The sequence below is a fragment of the Poecilia reticulata genome, linkage group LG1 (assembly GCF_000633615.1).
Source record: "Poecilia reticulata strain Guanapo linkage group LG1, Guppy_female_1.0+MT, whole genome shotgun sequence".
NCBI classification, from domain to species: domain Eukaryota; kingdom Metazoa; phylum Chordata; class Actinopteri; order Cyprinodontiformes; family Poeciliidae; genus Poecilia; species Poecilia reticulata.
This window is the reverse complement of record NC_024331.1, coordinates 16577189-16602411: the sequence shown is the minus strand read 5'-3', so window position 1 is coordinate 16602411 and position 25223 is coordinate 16577189. Positions and strand designations below refer to the sequence as shown.

Genomic DNA, 25223 nt, shown 5'->3' with positions numbered 1-25223 from the left:
GTCATCAATATGCAAAACAAGTTGACATTTTCTGTATATGATGAGGATACTTACTGGAATAGAGATCTGCTTGGCGAGTGCTCTTTTGATCTTCGGAAAGGGTTTGTGTCAGACAGCTGCATGTTTGATTATGGAACGTTCTTCTTCTCTTACTATGTGGAGTGTGCACCAAGTCTGGGAGGAAGCCGGTGTGATGAGTACATTTCCTCCCCCATGAATCCCTCACTGGCCAAAGAGTTTTACACCAGGAATGGGGTTCTGCTTGGCAATTCCATGAAGACGTTTTCTAAGACAGCTAGTCAGGCAGGTTTAGACCAGTTTTGAGATAATTTCTTGAAAAAGAAAACAAATGCATTTGCTTGTAGTGTGTCTTCTTTAACTTTTGTGTGCAAAAGGTTTCGCAGTAATATCATGTCACTATTATATATGAGCGAAAATACCCACCAATAATCCTGCTTTCACTTTTCTTTCCTGTCTGCAAGATATTGCAATAAAGCATCCACAAAGACAATGAAATGTCTCTTTCATTATTGCAAGTGTTAAGAGAATGTTTTATTATATTAAAATCCATATTTGGACTTCTCTAAACAGACGGCTGTATTTTTTCACGTCTCTAACATTAAATAGAGGTGGAAGCGTTATTTGACAGTATATTTTAGATATTTTTTCATCATTCTTTCCTTAAAATGTCTCCCTGACTGAACAATTTCTCTCAGATGAACTTTAGGTTTCACTGATGATATTTTTACAACAGTGTACAGCTTTATCCATTGGTTGTTTTAAATGTTTGCTATAAATAATATTGTTCTTAGCTTTTGAACAGGGCTATGAACAAACTGGCATCTCAATCGCAAAGAGTCTAATTGCATTAAAAGTGTGAAGCCTTGATGTGTGGTACTCATTTACATCACTTACTGTCTCTGCAGTTTTGAAATGGCTGAGCAAATAGTGAATAGTGTTGTCTTGAGCACTTTCGTAAAGTGTCACCAAAATGTGGTTGTATTAAAAACTGAAACTGGTTTTATTGTGGATAAGCAATCACTCCAGGCGTCGKGTTAGGACAGCTATTATATATGTTGAGGTGAGTTATTGGAAGGAGAGAACGTCCGATTCCAGAATTAGGCTTAACTTGACTTTAATATACTTCCAGCTTCATCCATACACATAACAGGCAGGATTCAAGGGGGTGCGCTTGTAGATGAGATTGTGTGTGTATTGGGTGTATGCGTGTGTATGTAGCTGTGAGTATGTGTGGTTTCCTATAAAGACAAACAAATACAAACMATGAGTATATGTCTGTAAATGCTCTMCACGCAAACAACAACCAATCCGACCGACAATAGCGTAACWCTACAAAACATACAAGAGAAACACGGCATTTCGGTCGGAAATTGTARCASCAGCGACAGCTGCGTCTAATTAACTGAGCTTACTAGCTTAACCTAAACAGTTAGCTCTAGCTCTACATAATACGAACAAACCACACTAAGCGACCATAACATTCGACAAGACAATATACAAATACAGCTCTTAGACATCAACAGTACCACTKACATTCAATGGACGCACACGATGTAAAGAGGTAATAACAAATCTGCCTTGAGAGCCGCCCCACTGAATGCTCATGTCCATAAGTGAAGTATGAAGAAGAAGCCACCCAGTGGAGGAAAAAGGCACTACACATGAAACACCTAGATAAAGAAAACCAAACTAAAGGGCTGGAACAAATAATTAACAATCTTTTCTACAGTGGTTTTCTTGTATTAGAAAGTACATGCAGAGTGAAGTGTCACAATGAAAACATGGGAAATCCTTTTGACTCGCTTCGACATAAACCTGGACTTTTTATTCCATTGCCATTGTCACTTCCATTAATGTGAACATTTGGTTTTGAGGGATGAACTATATGTTTTTAGCAAGTGACTCAGTATTGCAAGTTAACTCGGTTTTGTAGTTTGTACTATCAGGTCACCAAAACCTGATTTGGGTGTCCATCTCCCTCAGACACACGGCCCGGCGGTTATGTGAGTCAGGAGCTAAAATATTGAGCACTGATTGACAGCACTGCTCAGCTCCGTCCACTCTGTGCAATGTGGACATGGAGTAGAAAAGGTCTTTTCTGCTATGACTACTGGCAATAGTATGTTAGCGGTATTTCCAAGTCACATGACTTGAATCCACAAGTGTGCACAGTCTTTCAAATGCTGCAGTGTGGTCCTGCACCTGGAGAGGGCCCTAAATAAAACAGTTCTCATTCTATAAAGATGACACTCAAATCATGAATCCTCCATCCCAGATTAGAGTGTAACATTCTGTTTTTCTTTAATCATGTATGATGCTGATAAAATTGTACCAACTTTAGGAGTCTCCGGTTGTGAGCTGAGGGATAAGGGAAACAAAACCGATTGTATGCCTTATGAACTGCGGAATTGGTGAGTCCTTTTATGAAGACTTAGCGTTATCAATCCAGATACTATATTGCGACTCTGAACAAACAAATTGGAGAACAATGAGATGCCTTAAATATTTATTAAAGTATTTGCCTAGCTTCATGTTTTTTATATTGTTTGTTTTTGTATGGAGCATAATTATTGACTTTTTATGAATAAGATTTATTTAGAAATGTATTTGGAAATTCATTGATTAGCAAAATGATCATTAGAATTATTCATATTGCAATGAGTGCTGATCATATTTTTTTGTGTGCACACTGGAATGTTTTGATTATATTTGAGACTGGTCCTTCTTTATTGTACAGACCAGGTTCGATGGCGAGCTGAAGAATCAGGTTCAAGAGCCTAAAAGGATTTCACCTGTGGTGTTAAGATTTGGTTTCCCCACCAGGCTGGTGGGAGACTTTCTGCATCCCATGAACAAAACTGTTCTCACTCTGATCTGACTTTTGTCAGTATATGAACTGCAGCAAGCCCTCTAAACAACTCACCTGATCCTGTTGAACCGCCCCAGTTCAGGGGGGTGTATGAACTGAATAGTGTGGCTTCTTGCTGGAACTGTGGAACTGATTTGTTTTATTTTGATTTGTTAATTTAATATTTCTTTCTTTGTATTATTTCCTTTTATTTTAATATGGCCATTTGAATGTTTCTTTTTTTCCCTTATTGTAATGTAAATAATTAATTACTGTGAATACAAGGCACTCACATCTGCAACTTCTAGTCTGTCTACTCCTTCCTGAGTCGTATCTAGACTTCTGAGAACTAGCCTATTGACCTTGTTGGTCATGATCCATTTTTTATTTAGAAATATAGTATACTGTTTACACAAATGCTACAGTTGCATTTTTACTCATGGTACCTTTTATTTTCGCTACTCAGTGGAGTGTGCACCAAGCCTTGGTGGCAACAAGTGTGAGGAGTACATTCCTTCTCCCATGGATCCATCTTTGGCTAAAGTTTTCTACACCAGAAACAGGGTTCTGCTTGGAGATTTAAAGAAGGGGTTTGCTAAATCTGCTCCTCAGCCAGATTTGGGCCAGCTGTGAGACGACTGGACAATGACAAGGATTTTGATTTGAATCACTTTTGCATGTGGCATTTCTATCTTTGACTTTTATATTAATAAAAAGAACATATTTTGCAAATTCAATCTAAATGTGATCTGTACTGATAAATTTTCTGTTTCTTCCTTTGTACTCGCAAATTACTGCAATACAGCATTCATAAAGACAACAGTTGCACATATTGTCATTTGAGTATGACATATTTTGACTTAAGAAGCTCTAATGCTTCTGTTGTGTAACTTTCTGTTGAAAGTTACACAAACATTTGTTGCTCATATTTTTTAGAAGCGTATTCAAATTCTTTTGCAAGTATATGTTCCAAAACAGTGTATCAAAAATGTGGGATTTACATTAAACTGACAAAAGTTTACAGAGTCTGAATTCTGCTTTAAAGGAAAAAGGAAAATTGATTGTGTGTAGAAAATTCAATTTCCTGACACATAATAGTGGCCCTTTAACAAAATTGGGATGCCATCTTCAAGATGGCATCTTGATATGACATCTTTACAGAGCAAAATTGTCCTGGCACATAAATACGACCACTTTATGACGGCCACTTTATTCTAGTACTTCAAGGTACTAGAATACCTTGAAGTATTCTAGTCACTTCAAGGTGTGACTAGAATACTAATTCAAGACATTTTTTGGGGGTGGAGGGTTCTGGTTTCTTTCACCTGCACAATACTTCAAATGCCTGGCCTATCCTGTTCATATTTAAAATATCCAAATATGGTACCTGCATTTATAACCTGTGTACTCAATTATTACAATGCAAACTGAACGTCCAAATAGTTATTTTTGAAGTCTACCATTTCATCCCTTAGCCTGCAGTAGGAGATCTGACTGGAGATGTGAAAAGGACCCACATTTCTTGTTTTAGTATTAATGCATCAGCTCCCTTTAAAATTCAGAGATAAATAAAAATCCTTCTCATCCTGTACAAAGTTCTAGTTTTAGAAGTTTTGAAAGATATAACAATTTCATCAGCCTAATTTTGATTCGTTGTATTAATAAAACTTTCTATATAATGCAAGTGATTATTATTTGATTTAATGAAGTGTAAAAATCAGTGAAATAAACAAAACTATTTGTGCCACAACAGTTGTTACACAATAGCACCATCATGTGGATACTGAACATTACAACCCTTTTTATTAATCCCAACTTTGTTTTCAAAACATTTAAGGCCCATTGACCTTAAATGGGCCTTAGTAAAAGTTATTAGTAACTTTTACTAATAATGCATTTTTTTTTTTTTTTTTTTTTTACATATTTTTTAAACTATTACAAGGTCATGATAGTACAATATGAGACAAGTAATCTGATCCTCCATGTCCACCTAGTACTACTTTTGCTGTCTAAAGAAATGCACCACTCCCAGTCAAAAACAATGGTAACACTTTATTTGAAGGGGTGTGAATAAGACTAACATGACACTGTCATAAACATGACATAACATCTGTCATGAACATAAAGACGTYTTTATGAATGTTTATGWCAGTTGTCATGAAGTGTCATTTGGTAAATAATGACACTTTTAATGCAAAGTTGCTCTAAAAGTTGCATTGAAAGTCCATTAAAAATGCCAACTTTGCATTAAATTATCATTTACAAAATCCTGTGCTTAATGTATCTAAAAATGGAGTATTTTCTGTTCAGCTTTTCCTGGTTCACTCTGTGCCTTTCCTCAGAATCTCATCCAACTGTTCTGTTAGCTGTTCCTCATCTGCTGATTAACTCGCCTTTGTAACATTCCAGTAATCAACCTCCACAACATTAATAGTTCTCATTCTAAAATCCTCTGTTGTTGTTGCCAGCCTGTTCTTGTTGTTTTCTGTGAACCTATGCCAGCTTCTGGTTCTGTTCATCATCAGAATCCAGATTCATCATGCACATCCCATATTCTTCTCTTCTTTTGGGTCTACAACATGATAGGATCATGATGGCACCAGCGTCAGTGTTCGACGTACATTTCTACGGTTGTGTCTAAAAATTCCACGACATGAGGTTTTTGACATGCTAAAAACCACAAATTTGTGGTAAATTTTGCTACAGAATTGCAGCAAAGGCCTATATTTACAATACTCACCTCATGCGACACTGTGCAGAAGTTCAGTCTGCGCTAATAAAGATTCAGTCACTTCAGGATGCTGAGGGGTTGAAGCAGCTCTGTCTGACACATTCACACTTGCTTTCTGATAAATTCATGTAAGAATTGTTTGACCACTGAGTATAAAGGGTTCATGTTCAAAACGAAGTACAGAAAAAAAATCAAATGGGACCATGACATTATGGCAAGAGTAATATATACAGTCAGTTTTATAACCTTCATCCTGATACACAACACGTGCAATCTTAGGATGCAATAAAAGCAACACTCATACTTCACAAAGTTAACACGACTTGATGTTTCACACAATGTTTTTCATTTGTTTATGCTTAGCTCCATGCAAGACTCGTTTTTAGATACACCGTTTCCTATTTGGTGACACAGAAAACACTGATAGTTTCCCACATTTGTCAGGAGAAAAGCTACAAATCAAAATGTATATATAAGGAAATCTGAAAATTTTAAAAAACTGGTTTCACTTTTACAGGACTAATAAAAAGAAAGGTACAAATATACCAAAAATATTGTGAGAAAAATACAAGACACCATTTTCCGCTACCCATTGTAATGCAATATTAATATGGCACTTCAAAGACCCTTTTAAGTTTTTTCTTGAATAAACAAAAAGCCTTTTCTGAGGATACTTTAATTTTAGGACCTTCATTTCTAACAATGGATTCTTTTTAATATGGTTTACAGAGGAAAACCAGAAAACACGGTTTTCAATTTGGTAAATATAGAAACTCTTTTAAAGAACTTTTTTTTTTTTTCAAAACTAGAGAGCGACAGAAGACTCTTACACTACATGACCTTTTCTTTTTACACAATTGGTGACAGTTGAATAACAAACCTTGAAGAAAACAAATAGAGAAGATGAAGAGCATCATCCATTTCAGAACCCAAAGAACAGAATCCAACCTCAAACTAAGCAGATTATGGAGGGTTCTTCTCAAGGAGATCTATGATGACAACAGTGGGCAGGGCACTGTGTACCTGGAACTGAGTCTGGTACACAGTCATTCTGTAAACTGATGCAAAGGTGTTGATACAGTACACTACAACAACTCTCTGATGTATAATGAAAAACAGCAGATGGAGCCACATCAAAGTATCAAGATCCAAGCCTTTATCCTCGCTTTCCTTGAGCTTCCAATCAAACAATGACCCCTTCATGAGCAGCCATTATTCAGACTCAGCCCGTCTTCCAAAACAGGTCATCCAGTCCTTCAACTTGACAGTCTCCTGCTGGTCTGGCTTATCCACACCCCATTCCTTTCTCCTTCCCTTGCTCTTGGAAGAAAAGACAGAGACAAGGGATTTGCCTCACGGTAGGTAGCCGTTTTATGTGTGGGGTATGAAAAAGAGGGTTTCTCTTTTTGTGTGTGTGTGTGTTACATGGTGGGACTTTGCAAAGAGAGCCAGGAGCCCACTTGAGGAGCATTGGGTTTTAGAACTGGATGATTTGTTTGGAGAAGCCCTCTAGACCCAAAAGGAGGATTAGCTGCACGCAGGTTCCCATGAAACCAAGATGAAGTGAAGAGGCCTTCACGGACTGCCGCACCTCTGAATGATTGTATGCACAAAGACATACCTGAAATACAGTACAAGCATGAGCAGCATGAAACTTTTTCAATCTCTATTTAAATATGTGATTCTATTCACACACCAATAAGATTACCTTTATTAGGTAGGACATTCACAGCTTTTCCATAATCTCCATTTCTGTATCGTATTTTCATAATTTACAGGAAATCTCTGCAATAGCAGAAAAGGCCAAAAAAGTTAAAATTTTACCAACTTTTTTCTTTTTTCCCTTTTCTATTTTTTATTTTTTTTATGGACCAGGGTTCTGTATCTTTGATAAAGTTTGAATTTAATTTCTACTATCACCTGGGTCTCATTTATATATATGAATAAATGTACAAAATAAAAAAAATAAAAAATACATGGTACTTAGGTGAAGAAAGCACAGTCTCTCTGAATGGGTCATCATGAACTCATCACGAGTTCTTGCGCTGTATGGCACAAATGTTTTTCCAGGTGCAAACGCTGCCATCTGCTGGTCAAATTAAAAAAAATATCTGTAATCCTGAGTGAAATTAGTAGCACCATCTTGAGGAAAATCAAATCTATCTGCACATAGGAGCTGCAAACTTTATATCTGCTGGATTTTCTGGTCAGTGTGGAAAAAGCATGTATGTTTATTTTTCATACATGCAAAAAGTATTTTACAACAAGCATATTAATTAGGCTTTGAAATGAGTAAAGACAGAGGTACAACAATTTATTAACTCCTTGTACGTTTAAAAAAAGTCTTTTACATTTGTAACTGGAATATTGTCAAACATATTAAGGTCATGATAAGTATAATAATAAACAAAATCCTGCAGTCAGTGGCTGTCTGCAGTATACCTGTGTGGCACTAGCGGAACAAGTCAGCGTCGGGCCGGGGGGCGGGACCAATTAACGGGCCCCTCACATGTATCACCTGCGCTGCTGTAAACTGTTGAGAGGGGGGTGGGTGGGTGGAGGGGTTTGGGCCGCATTTCTTGTTTCATTTTTTACCAAGGAAGCACATTTGCTAAACCATGAGTGAAACAGTCACTGGGACTGACTACTATATATTCCACTGAGGGACAGTGACTTTAACATTACATACACCTTTCTGAACAGGCGAGGACGCACTTTCTCCATCTTTAATCAGATATTAAAGCAACTTGAAACCATTCCTCCCTCCCTGGCACCTCCAGACCCAGGCCCCCATGGGCACCCATCCGGGCCCGGGCAAGGGGCAGCTGCCTCCCCAGTCCCCCCTATAGCTCCACGCCTGCTGTGTGGTACGTTTTAGAAACCACACCACGCATAATGCTTTCACTCGTGACAGCTGTATTAATGGGAGCGTTAAGGACGGACTCTCTTACAAACATTTAGTTTCTTTGCAACTTCTTACTGAGCCCCATGCCTCTTAGTGACAGTCAATGTGTGAAGGAACTAAATATGTGCTTGCAAGACAAGGATAATATCCATGCTATATGCATCTTCTGATATGCAGTACGTATATGTTTGTTTCTTTGTTTGTTTATTTGGATCCCCATTGCTGTAACAATGGCTACTCTTCCTACAGTCCACATCCCTGGGAAGAGTAACCATATACCTAATTAACTTCATTATATGTATATAACCTAATTAATGTAGTTTGCATGCCGCATGCTTTTAGATCCCAATGGTGACATCACAACGATAGCAGCTGCCATGAATAACTACTCCTATTGTCAAATCAAGCATTTGCTGTAATTGTCCACAGTAACCTGGGAAATCTTGGGTCCCTTTCATCTCCTCAGTGTGCAAGACTGAACAACTGGTCACCGTCAACATTTCCTTGTGTATGCCACAGACAGCTCCTCTCAGCCTGGTGGCAAACATAGTGGAGATTAGCATGCCAGCAGTTCTCTTGCCTAAAATCTTTGACAGCATTAGCACATGCTCAGTCGAGAGCATACACAAGAGCCAGCTGTCAAGTGAAGGGGGTTCCTGGTGCTTTGTTCAAGGTTGCTCTCACCATTTAAAGCAGTGGTGCTCCGTCATGACTCCCATGGTAGGTGTTAATTTGGTAACTCTAACACTTTCCATGGATGTCGACGTGTTTGAAAAACTTTTTCACAGTTTCGCCACAAGGCCTGGAAAGGAATCACTTTAACTATATAGGACAGATTTCTCAAATCTTGTCCCCTGTACCATAACACCACTAGCATGGACTGCGGATACAAAGCAGGGTTGTTCAATGCCTTCTTTTTTTTTTTATTCTGAATAATCATTTGAATGTTGTATCTGAAATGTTAGTGAACCTGTCCTTTGGTGGCAAGAGTGTGGTTTTCTGCCACCCTAGATCATATACTTTAAGGTTGAATGTGCATTTTGGAACCTTTGTTGTGACAAGTGATTATTTCAGCTACTGTTGCTGCTGTTTTATCATCTCGAACAAGCCTGCCAGTTCTCCTCTGACCTCTGAAATTAACGAGGCATTTTTATCCACACAGCCATGGCTCACTGAATAGTTTCTCAGAACATTCTCTTTAAACCCAAGAAAGAGGTTGTGGGTGAAAATTCCAGGAGAGTTTGGCAGCAGTTTCTGAAATACACAACCCAGCCCATCTGGCACTAACAACCGTAACATTTTTAAAGTGTCTTTATCCCCATTTCCCTGTATACGTCAGATTAATTTACTCGTCAGCGTTAACTTTTAGAGCTATAACATCTTGGTAAGGTAAATAGCTTAGCTTTTAATTTTTAAAGTTCACGTTCCATCATATTTAATGGATCTGGTAAATCATTATGTGTCAACAAGAACACTAAGTTCAGAGATGCTCCTAGGTTTCATTTACTTTGAACTAAGTAAATTAAATGAAAAGTCCTTCCCCATGTTCTACACTTGGTCACAAATTCACCTCAGCTTGTTGTGTTTTATTCCACACATCAAACATGAGTTTGGACCAACGCCAAAGATGCCCAATACTGCTAATTTTAAGAACCAAAATGTGTATCTATGTATGTAAAATAATAATTTGCATGTAATTAAGCAAAAACATCTCCAATACATTTAGATAATTTAAGTGGTAAGGAGTTGATGTAGACACTAGAGCTCAGATGTTGTCCTTATTGTGGTCAAAAACACAGAGTTTCAATTTCAATTATATGATTTCTGGTGACAATAAATCCGGCGCTACATTAAGAAGCAAAAAGCCCAACTTGCGACTTTTATTTTGAATTGTAATGTTTTTTCCCCACCTTGTGACATTTCTATTTACCTCATGTTAAGCAATAAATACCATGTAGGTGAAAGAAATAACTTACAATGAAATGCATTTCCTTTTATGATCAGTTTTTGGTTTGCTGAAAAACAAAATATGTTGAAAAAAAAATTACAATTTACATTTTGCAATAATTCAGTGCTTCTGATTCAGCAGGTGATTGAGCCCCTGTGGAAATTTACTCATCAATGATGTACATTTGATTGCTTGTGTCAGGTCAAAGATAGTGTTCTTCACTTGTTTCGATAGGGTTATTTTACCAAACAGAAAGTTTCTGCAATGTGTGGGCAGGAACAGATATGATTGGCTTTGGGCAACTCTAACAATTCACGCTGATTTTAATTACAGCCAACAGGGCTGTGCACACCATATTAAACACACCAAGCACGCAGGGTTACGTCTCAGGCAAAGTCGTCCTCTGTGTTTTATCCTTCCTTGTCACTCTTGCTAGTCATCCCACCTTTGGATGCCCCCTCCTTCACTTTAATCCAGTGGTGGAATTTCACTCGACAAGTGATCAAAGACCAGTAGCACGATGCCAGGTGCGGCTGTAGCTTCAACTGTTGACAACCACCTAGCAATTTTTCCTCCTTTCCTTCTTTCCCCTTTCTGAAAAAAAAGAGAGCAGAAAACCTAAACAAGGCTTGGTGAACCGCTGTGAGTTTGAGTCTCTGAAAAACAGTTTCTTCTCTTTTTTTTTTTTTTACTTTCTTCTCTTTTTTTGCAGAAAGGGAAGTTGGTATAGTTGTTTCCTTCTTTTGACGGTGATCTGTGCTACCTTCTCTTCCTCCCCCTCTGCGCACTGTGTGGTGGCCGGTTTGAGGAGTTCTGTGACAGTAAATTACGGTACACTTGAGACAGACGAGCAGCAGGAGTTGCAGAACAGAGAGAGGAAGCGCGGCGGGGTTTAGGCTTTATTAAGACTCAACCACCAGTCACTGGCACAACAACCCAACATGTAGGTGAAGGATGCAGCACAAAGTATCTTTCTCAACCTATAGGTGGTCTACCAGTGAAGTAAGATTCACGTCAGCTATAATGGGTATCTCATGTCAAAAAGTGTCGGAAAGTGTTGTTGGAGAATTTTCTATGCCACAGATGGACAATACTGTACTAATAGCCAGCATCAGTTAAAGGTACAGTACAGTAAAGGTGCTATGACCTGGAGTTCATTAAAAGTTGCTTGCTGAATGGAAGTGATGTTAAGGTTTGTTTTTAATTTTCTTAAATCTACAACTGTGTTTGTTAATCTATGGAGAACAAGCTGTGATTGGGGAAAAAAATCCTTCTACGCAGACACACAGCTTGCATCCTGTCTCATAAAATTAGGTAGGTAGGATTAGAACAATCAAATGTAAGTTTTTTTCTGTATAACAAATGAGATAATTAGAAATATCCAACTGTTCTTGCACAATTACTTTGTTTGATCTGAGCTCTTTGTTTGACTTTATAAGTTTAAAGTCAAACAAGTAGAGATCAAGCCAAGAAGACCAATCACGGGCCAACAAAAATAAGATCTTGATCCAGATCCAGGAGAGTTACGGATACAATTATCTTTTAAGAGTGAGGATAGGAATTGTTTATAATAAGTCAAATACTTTTTAGGAAAGTTATGTTGGGGAATTCAAATATCCTGCCTATTTGATTATTTACTGAATTAGAGGAACAGCAGGTATAAGTCAATTTAGTTTGAACTTCATAAATTTCAAAATTGCACAATAAACTAAGTGGCATTTGTCATGTTCTGGTGATATTAAACAGGTGGCATTCCTTGCCTCCTTCCAGATGTTAGAAGATCAAACAGCACTCAGCAGGAAGCAGCACCTGACAGCAGACTGACTGATTTCAAGCAGCATGAAATCAGTGCGACTCCTCGGTCAACCTCTGTCTGAAGTCGCCATGGGAATCAATGTTTGTACGTAGAGCTAGATTTTGGACATGGGTCACTTGACTACCAATTTTAGGTTCTTTCACACATGTATGCTACAACAAAGTTGGTTCAAAACCAAGGTACGACCTTGGTTAAAGCAAGAAAACACGTAAGAGGCTCCAACTGAATAAGTACAGTTTGTTCAGTTCTGAACATGGAAGCTTGGTTGTAGTCAGAACAAAGACACACATAGACATCACTGATTTAAATAAAGATACATTTTCAGTGTCATTCCAGTCTCTGCCACACATAAAATAAAAGACCGTAGCATCTACCTTAAAGTGGTGGCTGTAAAGAATATGCTGTCGTTCAGAGAAATCTCATCTGCTCTCTTTGAAGTAACGGCTATTGCGATAAATAAGACAGAAGATTATCAGAGAGAAACAAAATAATGGAAGGAGTAATGATTACGTTTAAGAAAACAAATCTAATATATTCAGCCAGTTCCTTTTTAAATACAAGTTAAGACGGATTATTGCAGATGGCAAAAAAAAACGGCCGGCAGGAGAAGCTAAGTTGAACGTTCATATAAAGTATTTCAAATGCTGTCTAAATAAAAAAAGAAATGAAAAAGGAGAGAAGAAAGGGTTGGGAAAAAAATAAGATTTACATTATAAATGCACAGGTTTCATTTCAATAGGCCTCTTCAAAACTCTGTCAGGTTTTTAATGGTGGGCAAGTTCAAAGTGGCACCAGAGTCCCACTGCTTCCAGAGATACAACAGGAACAGTGTGAGTGTGACCGTATCCACATGCGGTCTTTCTGTCCTGCACATACACTCACACTGCGTCCTGGTTCTTCACACCAAATCCTCTCACACTACCTGCTGCATTGTGTGAAGTGTGTATATGTGACTGACAAGTGTGTAAGAGAAATCGATTGCCGTCACTTCTTTGTCGCTCCCTTGGTTCCTTCCCTCCGATCCACCTCTGCTTCACCACTCCGCACCATTTTTTTCCCCTTCACTTTCTTCCAGCTCCTTTCACTCTGTAATTTAACTTCTTCTGCTTTGCTTCTTCTTTTCTCCCGGTTTGTCCTGGATTGTTGGCAGGGGATTGCTGGAAATGGTATCCCGGGGAACGTTACAAACACTCTGCAAGGCGCTCCGGATCCCGGCACCAGCCAGCCCCAGCTAACCAGCCGTGCCCCACGGTGATATCGCTGCATCAAAGCCACAAATCTCTACCCCCCTACCCCCCTTTTTTTTCTTCTTCTTCTTCTTTGCCTCCCTCCGCGTTTCTCTGTCTCTTTTTCTGTGGTGGCACTTCCAGCAGCTTCGAATGTTTAAACTTCATATATCAGCCTCATTACGGAGGCTCAAAGCTTTCCATCTACTACTAAAGGCGCTCATTTGAATTTTTAATCACACGTACGTACGAGTGCTGCGCTCAGCAACTATCTGACGCGGGCGTGTACATACACACCCTTTCAGTCACATCTCTGCTCCTTCAGCTCTTTCGCAGTGTTCTTCCTGTGAAGTTTTCAAGTTCAAACTTGGGGGGAAAAAAATAAATAAATAAATGTCTCCGTTAAATGTTCACCCGACATGTTTTGGAGTCGGAGCCATAATTGTCGGCTCTCGCTTCGGATGGCATTGTGAGCGTAGCGGCGTTGCTAGTGGGCGGCAGAATGTTTGCTCGGGGTAACTGTAGCCTTGGACAGGCAAAGCCGAGGTGCTACTTTGGCGCTGCCTCTCCCTTTGATGTCGAATGTGTAGTCTGAGCGTAGAGAATATTATATATGAAAAATACAGTGACACATCACTCGGTTCCCTTACTGGATGTACTGTAGCTATGGAAGGCCTTCTCACGCTCGGTTACCATGTGCATACAGTCTTGGCTAAGCTACAGAGGGACTTTGTATCTTGAGCAATAACAGGGAGAGAGAGAAAGAATCCTTTAGATCTTCCTGCAAGAAGTACACCTTTGAATCTGAATTTCCTTACAGAAAAAAAAAAGCTCTTTGAAAATCTAATGCATAAACATTATCTCACCCTCCCCCCCTCCACCACCACATCCTTCTTCTTACTGCTTCCATTCCCTCCCTCTCACCTAAAGCGCAAAAGCTTCTGAACGACTTTGGAAGAACTTTCCCTTTTTTTTTTTTTAGAGTCTTCAGTAACTTAAATAAGAGGCGGTCTGGGATTTGGATATTGTTATGTCTCATCAAAGGAAGAGATCTTCTGCTGTCCTCCCTTGCTGGTTTTATTGTTGTCTGTCAAGAAAGATGCCCCTCCTCAACACTCACTGTAGTCTGAAATATCATGCTTTGCCTTATTCCATTTCTCCTACTTTTGGTTATTTTCTGAAAAGTAAGTTTTGTTAGGTTGCAAGCTACCTCATAGAATTGGTGGCTCTTTTGGCTCCCAAAAATCTCTTTTGTCATCATCTGTAGCCTCATGTGTGTCAATAAATCCTTTTGCATTCAGTGTTTTTATAAGAAGCCTAATTTTATGAATGTACTCTATTTCAAAAGATGTTATTCTTACTTTTGTGAAATATCTTAATTTTCATTTAACTCAAAGACATAAACAGTAAACGGTAAAAACAGTTATGAGTATTCAGTCTGCCCCTCTCTGTTTTCACATAATGGTATGATCCCATTATGGTCATGTGTGACTGGCCACAAGGCCACGTACATAAGCTGGTTCTTGTTATTGACTACAAGGCCTCTAGCGCATGACCCATCACTCTCAGTAACCAAATAAAATAAATCAGCTGGAGAAAGTCAGCAATGGTTGCTTTTCGCTGCAAACGCTTAAAAAAAAGAACAGCTCTAATTTATTCAATATGGCAGTAAAATATAGAGGTTTCAACAAAGACCAAAAGAATTGGCAAAAATATTGTCTACGATGGACTATCCAGAATGTACACCCTTGGAAATAGGCAACAGCTCCCTTTTGACCAAAGACAAGAGGGCCTAGACACAATGGATGGATGGATTTTACAACATGTCCGTCTGTCTGTGTGCAAAACTGTATCCTGGGCTTGTGTATTTGGCTGTAATATACAATTCCAGTGTTGCCTTTTATGAAGGGCAGCACTCATAGAATAACCGCTACTGGACTCACTCATGCTGCATTTATTGATTTATTCTTGCAATTGACAACCTCTGCTGACAACCTCGCCGCCGTCTGCCACTCCCCACAGCGAGTGGCAGACAGTCGAGATTGTGTCTTCCTGATGCCATCGTCAGGCTTTTGCAGCTAGAACGGCATCATAAGTTTGATGGCTTGCTAATAAAAAGCCTTGCAATGACTCAAAATGAAACCAAATTTACATTACTTTGAGATTCATTTAATGCCACCCATGTGTCAGCCCTCTCCCACTCATTCTTTTCTCTTTTCTATAAAAAAAAAACCCCTCTTGTACACCACAAATGCTGCCCATTGCTGACACCCCCGTTTCTCCTACCCTCTTGCACCTGCCGCTGTGAACAGCAGGATCCCAGTGTGTGATTCTGTTCATCCCTCGCTTTTTTCTCTGCACTTACTGCTCGTCCCTCCATCCCTTTCTTTCATGTGTGCACTGCTGTCAAGCCCAGCTGGATCAGGCCTGGCAGTCTATTCGCATGCTGTCTTTGTTGGTGTTGAAACAAGCAGCGCTAAGCCACTGATGGTAAAGCCCCAAAACTCATCTTTTTTAAGTCTATCTAAGAGACTAAGTTAAAAAAGATGTAAAACAAAAATGTGCTTATATAGACTTATTCGCATTTGTCATGCTTGTGCTTGTCTTCTTGGAAAACACAACTAAGGTCAGTAATTTTGTTTTTAGAGCTTTTTCAGTAAACACTTTATTTTGAAGACTTTCTCAAAGTTTTACTGTAGAACAAGGGAAGGCACTCTGAAGCATGACAGAGTGACTGAACATAGTCTTATCGCGAGTCTTGAAACCGCATTTTCATCAGTGAGATGTGATATGTGAATTTATTTATTTGTAGATTTATTAGATAAATCCAAAGGTGGCTCAAATGTGTTTGTGTTGTTTTAGAAAACATCCCTGAACTGAAGACCTTCAAATACAATCACACTTACAGCTGATCTTGGTGGATTCAACAAAAACTGTGTCCAGATGTAACAAATACGTCGCTTAAAATTCGCTTAGTGTCAGCCACAGTTAAAAAATGAGCCATGCTTTTATAAAATCTTATAAACACAGATTTTTTTTTTCTCACATGAAGGAATAGACACATTGGAAAGTTCAAAAATATTTGAGACTTTGGGTTAATTTTTAAGATCGAGAACAGAACTGATCTCAGAAAATGTAGCTACAAAGAATATCACAATATATCAGTCATTTATAAAAACAAAAATGGAGATTATTTTTTTCCTGAAGTTTGGACAAAATCTCCTTTTGTCCTGTCCTCATTGTCCAGGCTGCATTGTACAACTTCTCATCACCTGAATTAAATGCAGTAAAAGGCTCATAGAGACCCTAAGAAATGCTGACCCTTATGTCTCCTTTAAACAATTGAAACAGTAAATCAGCCTTGTGTTGCAAAATTGTTGGTAATGATGCCCAAACAGACACATAATCTGTACACACCAACACACACACAAACAGATACATCACTGCAAGCCATCCCTTTCAAATTCCAACTTCATCCTAATTCTTCTCAAAACATCCGCCGTTTTTTGATGTTTCATTTACATGGACAGAAAAAAAAAGAGAAAAAAAAAAAACATCAAAGATGAACATTTCAGCAATCAGCTATCACTCAATTAGCGCTCAGCCACTTTTCCTCTTGTGCACTTCCGAAGTAGAGCGTGGAGGGTTTTTGAAAAGTCTTTGAAAAAAAATCATACTTTTCCCTTTATCACTTCATCTCATTGCAAAACAATTTCTTCCTATTATCCTCACAGCAGGGAGCCGCGATGTCCTGTAAAGGTGTGCCGCCATGCTTTATAGACAGAGACGAGAAGCCTCTTTTATGCTTTGCACCTTGTACCCCGGATACATTAAACAGAATCAAAGACGACATTTACATACCATTTGTGTTTCATGTTTGAGGAGCTGAGACAGACTCTGCGTTCATCCTATGTGAACGCTGGAACGTTTTGACTTTCTGAACTTTTGTGGAGAAAGATACAGAGGGAATGGATGATTGAAGGATAGAAGGAGAAAGATGAAGAGTACCACTCTCAAAGTTTTGATACAATTCTGTTTTGATATCTTGTCACAAATCTCCTCGTTTACGTTCAACTTTAGTGGCGTAAATTAGGATTTGCATGAAACTTCCTCTTACTCTCAGAGCTCAAAGCTCAGCTGAGACGAGTTATCCTTATGATCCTGTCCTTCATATGTTTGACATGCTAACAGACAAATTAGCTGTGATCTTTATTATATTTTAAACAAAATGACATTAACATGCAGAATTAAAGGGGTTTTGCTTCATGATATGCCTCACTCTTACCCCTGCTCATCTAGAGTGTTTGTTAATGTCTGCCTCAGTGTCACTTTTATATCAGTTGGCAAACATGAAACAATGTCTCTGACTCATTCAGGTCAAGTATATATTAAATCTTATAATGTGCACTGGAATCATCTTCTCATTTGGTTTGGTTTGATTGCAAAACCTGTTAAGCTAATGTCCTGCCACAAACTAAAAGGGTTCAGCAATGGCTTGAGAAGATAAAAGGTTGAGGTGTTGATGTGATCTCCATATTCCCCTGAGCTTGAGCCTGCCAGGCAACTATGCAACTTGCTGGACAAGAAGTCAGACGTATGGAGGACTCGCCTTGCAAAGTATAAGATGTAAAAAAAAAAAAATCTGCTGCCAAAATCTCAGTGGCACATACCACAGAACGCCTTCAGGAGCCTGGTTGATTACATGCCTCAATGGGTCAGGTTTTATAATCTAATGCTTAATTGGTGTATATTTAAACACATATTTAAACAAGGCAAAACCAGGAATAAAGGCATAAAATTAAGGGGGGGGGGGGGGGAACAATCCATTTCTGAGAAAATTGTGATTTTTAGCTTAAAATACAAATTAAAGTCATGAAGAAATCACCCTATGCTTTAAATAGCAGTTTTGGATATTTTAGAAATGGTACAATTTGTATTTTAATTCAGTTTCTTTACACAAATAATTACGTAGATCCACATGTTTAACATACCAGGCTTTGTTTGGCTGTTCACACACTTTTGTTTTGGTTTCGGCCTACGTGCTTAACATTCGACCATTCGCTCCTCCAGAACGAGCACGTAGGGAGAGTGGACAGTCACTTGTGTTGTCATTGTCTTTAGAGCAATCCCTCATACTGCTGAAAATAACTGGGGTCAAAGTGCTTGCCACACAAACTTGCACCTGCTGTGCAACCACTGTAACCAGTGCTCCTCTGTCCAAATACTCTTAACATTACTTTTCTTTCAACGTTCAGCTCACTTCAAGCTCCTTTTCCGCTTCCCAAACTCTGGCTCTCCCTCTCTGTTCCTCTCTTTTACTATTCCTCTCTTCGCGTTCCTGTACACTTTTATCTCTCCCCCCGCCGCCCCACCCCACCTGCAGGTTTAATGAAGTCTGCTCTTGTGTAATCTTACAGCGATCAGGCCCTCTCACCTCCCTTCTCTGACTCAGGTGTGTTTTCCAACAAAGAGCCATTGTTCCTGGGAACCACTGCTGAAGCTTGCCTGGCACAAGCACACACCTGCAGCCAACAAAGATACCTTTATTCACCTTACACATGCGTGCACAGACGCCCACACAAAACATGCCAAAGAGCAGAGGATCAACCTGTAATGCAACATGTTAATGTGGACGGTTTGGAATCACTGTTATCTCCTGTGGAGGAATCAATAAACCAAATTAGAAAAAGTGGGGCATACAAGAACAAGAGAAGAGCAGAAAAATGCAGCCAATTGCACTGCTTAGCTTTTGTTTGCACAAACTGGTAGCAACAAACCCACATTTTCCTTTTAATTCAAGATTACGTGCTACTTTGTGCTGGTGTATCTTGTTAAATCCAAGAAAATAAACCGAAGTTCTTGGCTGTGACGGGATGAAATGCAAAAAGCTGAACTACGAGCACTACTTTTGCGAAGAACTGAAGAATCTCAAATACCAAATAACAAAGATGATCTCTGCTGTGCAAAAGAAGCAACACCGGGGGATTTCCAAAGCACCTGCTGCAGTTTATTTTGAAGGAAATAGACAAGTAATCTTTGTTTTCCCTCTTCACTCTTCCATCACCTGAAACCTGAAGTCAGTGTGCACCTAAGGGCTGAAAGTTGGTGAAGGGATGATGACAGCAAGGACTGAGGAGAAAGAACAGAATGGAAGCAGTCAGGGGATAAGCAACAGAAAACAATGCAGCAGGGCGGATAAGACAAAAACGGGAAGAAGGGGTAAAAAAAATGAAAAAGAAAAAGAGAAGGGAATGAGTTCTTGCAGTTGAGATGTCACATCGCCATCACCAGCTAAAGGGTGCAGACCTGCAGGCGTGCTTTCTCCAGTTCTCAGATATCGCCGTGTTTTAGTCTATGCACGTCTCTGTGAGAAAGGCAGAGTCTGCTCTCATTGTGATTGGATTTCACCTCGCTGTGTACGGCGAACGCATGTTTCGCCGGAGGATGATGCGCCGACACTAGGTAGACTCCGTCCGCCCCCTGCGCCCCCACCTGAAGTTTAGGGAGGTGGAAACATCATGACATGGCGGGCGCATACAATAGCTGACTCGGAGGCAAGAACAACAACGCTGGAAGCAAGTGTGCACGGCATGTGACACGGTGTAACTACACAGCGCGGGAGTGTTGCTGTTTTCTGGATGAGGAAATGGCTGGGGTTAAATTAGAAGATCTGTTTCACGCTTCAAACTGAAAGAAGTTCACAACCTCTGCTTTGCACCTCCACTTGTTTGCCTGAACTCCAATTTGCAGCAAGAGCACTGTAAAGTTGTGAAGTATTTTGAGAATAATCTAAGTGGGTTATGAGCTTCTCTGACGTTGGAACATGGGGGAGAAAGGGGGGTGGAATATGACTGAAGGGGAGGGGTATGGGTGTGGGGGTAAAGGATGCTTTTGTGATTTTACATGTGACAGGAGTGAAGCGAGGGATGGAAATAGAACAATGGAAGAAATGCTGAGCTTCTGAGGAGGCCCTCAAAGACTTCCAACTCAGAGCCTGATAAAAGCTCCTCCATTTCATATCCCCGCACCCCCTTTTCTGTCTTACAAACACACACACACATACCCACGCACACACACCACACACCCATATCTCACTAAAGAAAATAGTATCAAGCCTTGTGTGTGTGTAGCTGAGCGACAGATCGCCAGGGTGTGACAACCATGATGGTTTCAAGCTGAGGATTGTTTCTTGAAACAGAGTCAAGGTGGTGTCATATTCTGATCGCGGCAGGATGAAAGTAGAATAAACATGGTAAACATGCCAGGAAATTTTGGTAAAAAAAATATCTAAAAGTGAGTCATACAATGGGAGGATGGCAAGTGTCTGAGAAGTGGCAGTCTCCTTCTGTGGTTGGCTGTCAGAGACTTTGGCTGTAAAGAGCACTTTGTGGATTAATGGGAGTGTCCTAAACATAGAGGAAAACAGTACTGACTTTAAATATTAGAAATTTGAAATGGGGAGCAATAGAAACACATTCGAATCAACAAATTGAGGTCATTCAATCCATGCCATGGCCACATATGCATAAAATCCAGCCTAGGCATGAAGACTTGAAGAATGGAGTCAGGAGCTCAGTGAATTCTTGTACGGTACTGTGGCTCCTGTTCATTAGGTCCAATTAGAAAACCTCTTTGCTACTAAATATTCCACAGTTAATCGTTTTATTACAAAGTGGAAATGACTGGAAATGATAGCATCTAAGGTAGTATTCTCTAACTGCAGTTCTCACGGGTCAGAATCCTGGAACTTCAAGATGCGTCCCTTGTCCTGCATTCTTTAACTGAATGGCCAAACTGCCTCAGTAGCATGCAGTCACGCTTTACAGAAGTCAGGTGTGCTGAAACAGAGAGACATCCAAGAGCTGAAGGACACTGGCCCTTGAGGACTGGAGTTTGAGATCACTGATCTAAGCCATGAAGTGGTAGCCTACATAAAACCACACAGCAGGACCAGTGGTCACCAACCTTTTGCAGTCGAAAACTACAGACTTCCAAACTTCATGCGACCCTCAGATGGCATGCCATTAGAGTGGAGATGTGCTGAATCATGACACTTTGTCTGGAAATGTAGACAAACTGCTGGCAGTTTGCAGGAGAACAGCACTTGCTTGACGGCATCGGTCAAGTTTCACGTAGAGGAGATTATGGTGTTGGGTTATCTGTCAGGAATTGGGCTTGGCCGATTTGTTTAAGTGAAAAAAAGTCTTTATGCTGCTACATATAAAGACATTTTGGGCCATTTCATGCCCTCAACTTTGTGGGAGCAGATTTGGAATGGTCCCAAAGAAAAAAAGGATGACACCAGAGTGAACCAAAGGGGAATATATGCTGAGGGTATTTACTAAGTGGGAGCAGCTGAGTGGGAAACCTCAAAGGACAGACAGAGGTAATCTACTGGAATGACCACCTGAACTGGAGCCAGACATTCAGAGACCAGAGACTGAAAAATAGAGCACAGCTTAATGTAAGAATTACAAAGATACTAAGACAAAATGAGAAAAAGGAACTCAGAAAGGGGAACAGAAACGGAGACTGAGGTATTGAAAGGACCAGACTAAAAGAATAAAGACAACAGTTATGCAGGCCCATGTGCAACACATTTTGGTGTATTCTGACACTCAAGCAGAGCCTTTATGACAGGCCTGACTCATTCACACCTCTGTTTATTGCATTTTAGTGAAGTTTAACATTTATCTTGTTAACTCGGCCCATTGATTTTATACACCATGCACGTGGCTTGTGATGTAAAAACTTTTTTAAGTCTGTCATTTTGCTAAATTACAGTCTAATTTTCTTTTTATAAATAGTTTTGTAACACTCCCTAGATTGTTTGATGATGAGATTTACTTCAGCATCATTTTTGTTGTCTTTCCTTGCAGGTGCCAAAATGACTGTTTGGTTCTTATGATCAGCCTTTCTCTTTTATGAACATTTACTTATTCAGAATCCAGTAGAAAGTCATAGTCAGGCCACAGAGCTAAAAAAAACTCTAAAACATTAAATTCTCTGGAGAGCCACCTACTGTTTTTTATTGTCTTACTCTTCTCTTTGCCCTCAGCTAGTATGTTATGTCACTGCAGGTATCTGTCGGTAATGGCAAAGCTCAGTGACTTGGAGTATAGGGTAGCATGATATGGCAGATTTGTTGCATCAGCATCATATTGTGTCTTTAAATATATGTCTGGTTAGCAGCAGCAATTGTTAGAGGAAATAAAGAGATTGTATTGTTTTGGTTTCTTTGCAAAATAGCTCAAGTGCAGTAAGTCAGACAGCATCTAAGAACATCAGTTTTCAAGTTTTGACAGCTGGCCAGGTTGAGGTATGCTTACCGTAGCGCTTTATAATTTTGGATGATGGATTTAATAACAGCGCTACAATATTACAACATTTCCCTGACTTGTCTGCTAGTTTTCATAATAGTTTCCATTACCCTGTTTGTTCACTAATATTCATTAAAAATCTGATGCCTTCACATAACAGAGGGATTCTATCAAGATTAAATACTTAAGAAATACTTTATCTAATAAATAGGTGTATTCTGACTGCAGTTGGTTGTATTTTATTTAGCGATATCCGAGTAGAGGGGGAATGAATACAAATTTAAGAATTATTTTAGATTTTTATTTGTAAACATTGCTGAGAACCATTTCTGGATTTTTTTTTTGAGTTGCTCAAAGACGTAACAAAATGCAAAAAGGGGCAAATATGGCAACAGTACGTTTGCAGGCCACTGTGCCTCTAAAATATGACCCACTGACAACAAACAGTTATTGAAGGTTTTTCTTATGGTTTTTGTCTCTATAAAATATGAATAAATTCATGATGGTAATGTGTGGGACGTTTTGGTGTGTTTTGAGCGTATTCTACCAGAGTGTGTTCAGAACTCTCTTTATGCCGTTCTTGGTTTCCTGCCTTCTGAAGCATGTGGCGAGAGGGAAGCTAATTAGACTCGCTCAGCCTTGGAAGTTGAGGAGCAGGGGGGATTGTTAGCTGGCGGACTCATGGCGGCTCCCTGCGACATGATTGATTTGGACTGTCTCAGCGCTCAGCTGGGTGTCATTGCAGGGCGACATTACATCGTCTCATGGTAACATCTCCCCACCACCCCAAACGCAGTCGCCATTGTTCGACCCACATCAAAGCACAAAGGAGACACATTAGCATTTTTAATCAGAGGCGAGACTGGACGCTGTGCAGGCACCCTGGATTTGAATTGTTACTTTATTCTCCGGGTGCCCGTGCTTCCCCTCCTCAAAATGATCTCACCTACAACACCCCGTGCAGTACACGCACACATTTAGACAAACACACAAATAAAAAGGGGCATGCCAAAGGGGTTACAGTGTGACCCCGTGGTGGAAAATTAACAAGACCCATCTGCAGTCAGACTTCAATTAGCATTCAAGAGTTTGCCCTCATTTTCAGAACAAAAGTCTTTCTTTCTGAATATTTTGTTGTCTTGCGAATCAGAAAACGAGGGCCACCAGAAGGTTCTCCTTTGCGTTGTGCATGGCCTCCCTTGGAACACGCAGACGGATAATTAGGGCTGCACTCCTGGTGAGAGGACAAAGATGATGCTAATTCAATTCATGAAGGGGTCTCCCGCTAATTACGAACAGAGTTTCTCTCTCTACCGAGTGAACAATTGCACAGCTGAGTGGTTAAGGTTAAAGGGAGCAGCGTTCATGTTTGGAATCAAACGAGATTAGCTCTGATTGGTGTGTCCCTTCAGCCCTCTCTGGAATAATTTGGCTAATAAAGTACCTGAACTGCCTCTTTTATGTTTCGGAATTAGCCTGAAAGGGGAAAAGGAAGTGAATAAAAGCTAGCTGTTGACAATTAAGATGCTAAGATAGCTTATTCCAAGCCGATGTTGAAGCAAATAAAGACGACTGGTTTTGTCTTTAGATTAAAGCGACGACAACAAACGTTGTTGTATTGAGTTACCCTATTGATAGCTGAAAGAAAAAGGAAAAACCATGCCAACTATTAATGTGAAATTGGTATTCCAAAGCCTCATGGCTATTTTTCCATTGAACAGAAATTTAATACATATGATTTCTGTAAAATTTTGAAAATGTGCCGACCGTTCAATCTAAGCAATAAAATGGTTACACCATTTCAAGTGATGACAAGTGGGAAATTGGCACGAACAGCGTGTCCGCTTGTGAAAGCTCCTGTCAACACAATCAAAGACGACCAATCGGAGGACGTGCCAGTCTTTGAATGTTCATTTAAAAAAGTTTATTTTTGTTACTTTGTCTCAAATCTGGCTTTCAAAGTTGTTCAGAAGACATAAAAAGGCACAATATTTCAAGTTGCTGTCATGACTAAAAAGGAGGTAATGAATTAGAAATGCATAATTACAAAGAAGATACAGATACAGAAATAAATAACTGTTACTACTGTGGCTGATTTAAATCATTTATTTAAAGAAGAGTGGGGCAATTTATCTCTTTTACAAGACTCCTTGCCAGTAATCATAAAAGACTGGTAGCAGTTGTTGCCACAACCTGTTATATTTAAGATGTTTTGTCATCACTTGTATTTACTCTGGTTATCTTTACCTGACATTACAATTTTAATGATGATGTAAAGTATTTTAACATAAAAAAACCCCCAACGAAATCAGTAAGGTGGCAAATATTTTATCATTGTACTGTATGTGCAAAAACATTTTAAACAGTTACGTTTCTCCACTGATGTTTTAGTAACTCACTGTGTATAA

At 39.5% G+C, this 25223-nt stretch overlaps 1 protein-coding gene and 1 long non-coding RNA gene across 2 annotated transcripts in view; one reads left to right on the top strand and one right to left on the bottom strand.

The window, feature by feature from the left end:
- LOC103465810 (perforin-1-like) overlaps positions 1 to 1734 on the top strand; it is a 5370-nt gene extending 3636 nt beyond the window's left edge. The window contains exon 4 of the mRNA XM_017303833.1: positions 1 to 1734. Within this exon, the coding sequence (XP_017159322.1) occupies positions 1 to 324 (324 nt within the window). The 3' untranslated portion in view covers positions 325 to 1734.
- A 4999-nt stretch (positions 1735 to 6733) lies between these two features.
- Positions 6734 to 7388, bottom strand: LOC103463713 (uncharacterized). The gene is made up of 3 exons (XR_533540.1): positions 7309 to 7388; positions 7026 to 7221; positions 6734 to 6920 (listed from the first exon to the last, which is right to left on the bottom strand). It is a non-coding gene; the product is annotated as an uncharacterized LOC103463713 (long non-coding RNA).
- Positions 7389 to 25223: the final 17835 nt, after the last annotated feature.